This window comes from Ictidomys tridecemlineatus, chromosome 4, assembly GCF_052094955.1.
Source record: "Ictidomys tridecemlineatus isolate mIctTri1 chromosome 4, mIctTri1.hap1, whole genome shotgun sequence".
NCBI lineage: Eukaryota > Metazoa > Chordata > Mammalia > Rodentia > Sciuridae > Ictidomys > Ictidomys tridecemlineatus.
The window spans coordinates 163,146,421-163,154,004 of record NC_135480.1 but is presented as its reverse complement, the minus strand read 5'-3'; the positions used below and the strand labels follow the sequence as shown (position 1 = coordinate 163,154,004).

The following is a 7,584-nucleotide window of genomic DNA, read 5'->3' as shown; positions in this document are numbered from 1 at the left end:
GAAGTTCTCTTCTGATGCCTCCCTCCATTTTGTCCATGAAGGAACCTACTGAAAGTGAGGATGGAGAGTTTGAGAGCTGAGAAAGCATACTGAGATGTTATCAGTTTTTTTTTTTTTAACACAACAGATGTTTATTCAGTATATGCTAAGTACAAGGAACAGATCCTACACTAAATTAGAAAGTAAAAAAGATATGGTTCCTGCCTTTATGGGGCTTAAAAAAATAGTAAAAAGAGACAGAATTTTATAACTGAATGACTTTTTTGTGACTGAGCTTTTTATACATGAAGTTTTTATTCAAGGTTTTCTTTTCAATGGTGGGATGTATGCAATTCCTTTAACCATTACTAATGTGGCCATGTCTTTCCCAGTTGCCTCACCCCTTTATTGGTGCTTTTTAGATGGCCAATGTTCCCCTTTAAAGTGCTGTGACCAAAACTGAATACCATGTTGCAGAATTTAATGCCAAGAAACAGAAATTCTACCTCATTTATATAAATTGTAATGAAGCTACTTGTCTTCTAGTCTTCTTTCCTCAGAGCTTATCATTAAGTTTCTTTCCAGAAACTTCCTATGAACAAAGCATAAATATGCTATCCACATGCCCAAACTGCATACTTATTTTACTTTACATATTTTTCTGATTGACACTTTTATTACATTGCTCCACACTAGTACACAAAAGATACATCTCTGTTCTTTTTGAGGACTGCACATATTTGAAATGATGTGTCATTTATTTAGAGCAGCTCATGTCAATGAGAATTTTAGCCATTCCCCAGCACTTGCCTGTTACAATTTCTGAATACATGTAGGTTAATCTGCCAAATATTTTCAGGTATCAAACGTAACCCTGCTGATCCATTTTTTTTCATTCTTTTAGGTTAACACTTCACTTATTAATTATTTGGGTTGCCATTCTTAAAATTATGAACATCAATGACAAACACAAGAGCAGATTATAATGCCATAAAAATCCCGCTTGAAGCAGATTTGAATCCAATCAAATAAATGCAAAATCACTAAGCCAGAGCTTTCCCATATGCCTATCATCCTTTCAAAATGGTCAAAACTGTTCACTATACTGTTCACTTAATTTATTAGCTTAAAAAAAATAGAGTGGGGGACGCAGTTCAGTGGTAGAGCACTTGCCTATAACATGCAAGGTCCTGGGTTTTACGCCCTAGTACTGGGGGGAAAAATATCAAGTAGCAGAGAAGTGTTCCAGTAGATATTGAGCAACATCCTCAAACATGAGGTAAGAAAATTATACTGGCTTTGTATACAGGGCGAATGATTTATAACAAGCAATATGAGAATTTACCCTATTTAAGAAACTCCTAGAAAAGGCTACTAGACACAGAAAAGTTTTTTTCCAAAGTGGGGAAAAAAACTATTTTCTAAAGGCAGCAATACAAATGCCCACGCTTCTGTCTTGATATTCTTGGGCACCTAATAATGAGGGAAAGTAAGGTATGATCTGTGTTACAGTGCAGAACACTGTGGGTTCCACAGCTGGAGAACCCACGTTCTCTGTGGACCTCTACCAGAGTTGGAACCACTGTATCAGGGAGTCCAAGTGTCATAATCACATGTAACACAAAGGGCTCAGTATCTTTACACTTAGCAGCTTATTATCTTGAAGTCAATATCACAGACACAAATACATTACCTTTATACTTTTTAAACAAAAGATCCCATTGCCCCTATCCTAAGTATCTTGTAATATATAACATGTTAGAAAAAAAAATCTGAGGAAAAAAATGATCTCTTAATAATACAAAACTTAAATATTCCTATAAGATCAATAATATAAAATATATCGTAAAAAGGTTCACTTTTAATTCTATGAAGAAGAATCACTAACTCATGAAAAATAATGTCAACTCATAAGGAGTAGAAAAATATTAGTTTAAAAATACCAGATACACTAAAAGTGTATTTACTTTTTAAAATAATTTTTTAAAAAATATTTTTATTAGTTGTTGATGGACCTTTACTTTATTTATTTATATGTGGTGCTGAGGATCGAACCCAGTACCTCACACATGCTAGGCAAGTGCTCTACCCTTGATCCACAACCACAGCCCTTATAATAGTTTTAAGATTTAGACAATCTCAGAATTAATCATGTGGCTTTTTTCTAGAAGCTGATGAAAGAAAATCCAAGCTGACTGTGTAGCAACCAACTGTCCTTTTTTAATAGAAAAAGAACTAACTTCCTTAAATAATACTCCTCTTAAATTTTGATTCATTACCAGAAAGTGTTTAAATCCACTTTTATTTTTATGACTTTATTATTTTACTAACTGTAGAAAAATGTGAAGATTCAGAAAGATTCAAAAGAAAAATTAAAATTATTTAGTATTCCTCTTCCAAATACAACAACAAAAGATTATGTATGTTTCCTTCTAGTCTTTTTACACTTACAAAGCATTTTTAAAACAAATCTAGAACAGGAAAATGATTTCCTTTTTCCCATTTTGTAATATACATTGACAATTTATTTGGAACATTAAATATTACATGAAAACATGATCGCCAGCTGACTGCTTTACAATCTAATGATAACTGAAACCATAAATGACCTTCAGTTGTTGGAAATCCAGATTGTTGTGAATACTTGCTATCTTAACAGTAACTATTAAACATCTCTCTTCATACACAGTTTTTTTGTATGATTCTCCAATAATTTTTGAAGGAGAAATTCCTAGGACTTTCCAACAAAGTGCATAAGTATTTCTAAGGTTTCTGATGCATTTTGCCAAACTGCCCTCCAAAACGATTGTACCAATTTATAATAAATAACCAGAGTCCCATTTCTTCCCCATATTCCATGTCAATGTAGGAAATGAGTATTACCCTCAAATCTTTATTGTTGCAAAGTTAATAAGGGAAGTGAGGTGAGAATGCTCTCTTCTTGGTGTTTTCCCAAAATGTAAGATTTCCTGTCTATTTGCTTTTCCTCATTGCTCTCAAACAGTCTCAATCTTTAAGGCAGAGTCTCCAATACGCGCGATGTCTTTCTACCTGCTCTTCTTTTGCAGGCAAGGACACATAAGCTGCATGTCTTTCCCAAGTTTTTGTTTGTTTTCCCCTCAAGGTAAGCAAAATATCCAAAATAACTGGAAAGTCTTCTTTTCTTCTGAGCAGTAATAAAAAACGATTTTAGTGTCTTGGTAATAAAACAGAAAACTGGGCCATATTCTGAAAGGAAGAAAGTAGAAAGTGATGAGCATTATAGGCATAGGTGAGTATGCTAATTACCTGAAGCACCTGCTAAAACTGGACTTCAACAATAGCAATAAATCCTCCAGATTTTGGTTTTGTAGATTATTCAGAACAGTGTGTGTATGGTATTAGGGACCGAATCCATGGCACTGAGCATGCTAGGCAAACATTCTACTACTGAGCGAGATCCCCAGCCCTTTTTATTTTGAGACAGGGTCTGTCTCATTAAATTACTAAGTTGGCCTTGTACTTGCAATTCTCCCATTTTAACTTCCTGAGTGCCTGGGATTACAGGTATGTTTTGTCACTTCTTTTTTCCCCTAAATGAGGTTAAGAATATTCTGATAGTCACTCATATCCATCTATGTACTAGGATACATTTTATGTTCCAACCTTAGCCTGGATTGTTGTTTATGTATCTTCTAGCTCTTATTCCTATCTCATTTTTAAAAGAAAAAAAAAAATCACCGAAATTTTAATGTGTCTATATTTTCAACAGAATAGAATCATTACAAGAAGTCTTTGTGTACCTTTCTAAACCAGAGCTTGACATACAGGCACATCAATATTGCTGAAATGAATTAAGTGAGCGAGTGAATGAATGATATACATTTCAGTGCTCAGAAGACTGAAAAAGTCTATGAAGTTGGGGTTAGTTGGGAGACTTCCCTCTCCCCGACAAAATCGATCTCTATCATAGCTTGAAGGTAACAAATCCCTTCAGCAACAAAAATCTGATATTTCCAGCAAACCAACACATGATTATCATACAAGCTGAGGATTTGCTGCCCTGTACTATACTTAGTTGAATGTAACATTTTAAAATGAAATAAAAAATCAAAATCAAGCCACTTGGTTTCAGTTTAAACCAAATTTGCTATTTCATAGAATATTTTTTGTTTTTCTATTCTCCATAATTAGAATAATAATAAAGGTTGTATCTCAATTATGATAAAACACTTCATGGAGGAAAGGGACTATCATTTATTCTTAAATAACATTTCAAAGCCAGGTGTAGTGGCGAATGCCTGTAATCCCAGTTACAGCAGAAGGATTCCAAGCTCAAGGTCAGCTCAGCAACATGGCTAGACACGGTCTCAAAAAAAAAAAAAAAAAAAAAAAATCTCCTAGGTACACAGTATTGAAGTCAACAGATATGAGTCCTAGTAGGGAGGATAATTAATTTTAACACTCATGGCTGGGCCAGTCCTACAAGCTGAGACACCTTAATGATAGTGGTGTTAGAACGTGCTTGTACCAGCTTGCAGGAGCCATTTCCCAACTTCTCAGTGGCTCCACGTTGGCAGCTTCACAGACTGTCCTGGAGTATTTATACAATATAAGTCAACAAACACCACATAGTATCCTCATCACAGTAAAACTGTAGCTCTCATTTCTGAACTCCTAAGTGGTAATCGAGGTAGGCAGGGCTTCTATAAACCTTTATAGCCCCTCTCAACGTGTTATAAGACCAAAGAATATAAGTGTCTCTAGGAGACTTTAAGATACAGCCCTCTTTAACTGGAAATATTCAAGGCATCATGTACTTCTCAGTTTAGCAGTGAGTATAAATTATATTCTGGGAACTAATACCAAAGTTGGAAAGCTACCAATCTGAAACCATTTTCATGTTTATCATTAATGACTGTTAGTCTGATCCCATGCTGCGTCATATATTCCCTGACGCTTGGTATTGCTATGTCAGTTTTGGTTTTGAATGCTTGCCAACATTTTCTATGAATCTACCAAAGAGAAAATAGCTTTGAAAACAACAACAAAAAAGACTTAGTGATGTACTGCAAGACAATGTGAATAATATGGGACACAAGATAATAAACTCTCCCCACCTCAGTTTCCAATGGTCTTGGTCTTGCATTATTAGTCAGAAAATACGATTGTTCAGTTTCATAAGTGATTGGTTTGGTAGTAAATGGCATGAAAACTTACTGAAAAAATATTCACGATTGCATAAAATATGTAGGGAAATAGACCCAGGGAGAAATGAAAGTGAGAAGATGATGTCTAAGTCTCTGGAAGTGTATGCTTGCAAAGATGGCTCAGGACACCTACCTTCAGGTTATGGAGGGTTTCTGACCATTCCATTGATCCTATCTGAGGTATGGCAGTAAGGAGTAAACTTTTAGCTTTGTTGGCATTTTCTTTCAGGGTCTTTAAAACCCGGTCTACTGAAACCTAGAGAAACAACAGCATAGGATGTTAACTGAATTTACAAGTCCATTTCTGTTCACAGAATATTTTTCTCGAGTTTTAATCCTTACTATGGTGTGTATGTGTGTGTCCCTTCCAAATTCATCTGTTGAAATCTAATCCCCAATGTGAGAGTGCTAGGAGGTGGGCCTCTAAAGGATATTAAGTATGAAAATAAAGCCCTCATGAATGAGACTAGAGATCACAGAGAGTACCCTCACCCCTTGTGAGGTTAAGTGAGAATTGAGATGGTTATGAGGAGGCAGGTGCTCACCAGACACCCAACTGGCCAGTTCCTTGACCTTGGACTTCCTAACCTCTAGAACTGTGAAAGAAAAACTTTTGCTCAGAAGCTACCCAGTTTTCTGTTATAGCAGCTTAGAGACTAACAAGCCTGACTGGTAAAATCTGTTTTACTCCAAATTCAATCCTTTACACCTAAACATTGCATTTATCAAGATGGTTTTAGTTTTAGAGCAGAGGTCTTGGAGAAAAAAAAGGGGGCGGGGAAGCATTAACAATTTTCAATATGGTATCTGAGAAAATATCTCAGATGTATAAAGGATCAGTATGGTGTGAAAACAAGGTTCTGTTTTCTCCATGTCCATAGTAAAATGAATTCCATTCTTAAAATTGGGGCTATATTGGATAATCAAATTTAAAATAAGTATTGCCTCTTTAGAAAGTTGTTCTAAACTACTAAAGAAAAAAAATTATAGAATCAAAGTATCACCACTGTATGACTTATAAAAGGAATTAATGGTTTGGCTACTAACATCACAAACTATCCAAACAACCAAAACCTCCCTACTCATCATGGGCTTCAAGAAACAAACAAAAAACCTACTAAAGACACCTGAATCTGATCAAATTCTAGATCTAGCTGTCAATTTTCAGAAAATACAGAGGACAGAGAAACCTGTTACTCTAAGAGGAAGCTTTCAGAAATTCAGAGTGTGAGAAACTCAACAGGACAAGAGTCTTGGTTTCCTTAAGGAAACTTACTATACAAAAAAAAAAGAAAAAAAAAAAGAAAAAAAAATCCTTTATTATGACATTTAACTAGACACCTGAGTTTTGTTGCAGTATACTGAGGAATTACTGTTGGAGTATAATAATGACAGTATGATTATGTCAGATAATTCCTGAAATGTTTCTGGATTAAAATTATGAAGGGAAGTACAGATGAAATGTGACTGGACATAAGTTGAGAGGATAATGGTTCAAACTGGCTGTTAGGGCTCATGGATGTCCATACTATTGTCTACTTTTGTATTATGACTAAAATTAGATTTAGGGACATGATGATTATACCCTTCTATCTCATGTCCAGATTGCTCCCACGAGCAATGAGGATTGTTTAGGAAAAAAAAAAAACAAAACAGAAAACAAAACAAGCATGGGCACCACAGCAGAGGGAAATTTCCAGTACTGTGCAACACAAAGCCGCGGGCAACTGGGTATTTGCCAAGAACATGTAAAGGCATGGTTTCAGCTGAGTCATTAAATGCAAATATATGAAGCATCCAAGAGATTTACCTTGTTTTTAAGCATCCCCATATATTTTCCCTGTAAATGATGTATCTATATAGATAGACTGTGATCTCTCTTTTTGTTTCTGTTAGGTTCCTTTCTTACTGACCCTCTCCCTGGAAAAATTCAACCCTCTATTAAAGGTCAAGCTAAAACTTCTAAACAACTCTAACTATTCACTCCCATTCCCTGGCTTCATTCTGCAGAGGAGTTAGCAGCTTCAATAACTTGACTAGTGCCACAGGTAAACGGAACAACTAGAATTGAAGTCGGGTTGAGGCAACTCCAAAACCTTCCTGCCATGCCAGGGTGCATGTCTGGCTTAAAGCACATGACACACTTGGCGGGCTGAGTTGTTGCCATCTTTGTGTGTTCTTTGTGGCACTTAACATTATTTGTCTTTATGCCTATCACAGAGATCTCAGGTTCTCTGCTTTTGAATGAATTGGCTCCAATTGACTGCTTTCCAACTCTCTTCTGGGCTGCTAAAGGAAATCACTGCTACTTGTGCAAAGGAGACATGCTGAGCAGAAAGCCATAAGCAGGAAGCAAAACTCTTTTCAGGGAGCCAGCTGCAAGGGCTGGAGTTTCCTATTAATTGAACGCATGTTC

At 35.8% G+C, this 7,584-nt stretch overlaps 1 protein-coding gene across 2 annotated transcripts in view; it reads right to left on the bottom strand.

Annotated features, from left to right (window-relative positions):
* Positions 1-275: 275 nt before the first annotated feature.
* The window catches only part of Mtap (methylthioadenosine phosphorylase), a 71,092-nt gene continuing 63,783 nt past the window's right edge, over positions 276-7,584 (bottom strand). For both annotated transcript variants that reach the window (XM_078047703.1, XM_005335917.5), the window contains exons 7-8: positions 5,302-5,424; positions 276-3,207 (exon numbers count right to left, since the gene is read on the bottom strand). In XM_078047703.1, coding sequence (XP_077903829.1) covers positions 3,169-3,207; positions 5,302-5,424 — 162 coding nt within the window. In that variant the 3' untranslated portion in view covers positions 276-3,168. The remainder of the gene's footprint in view (positions 3,208-5,301; positions 5,425-7,584) is intronic.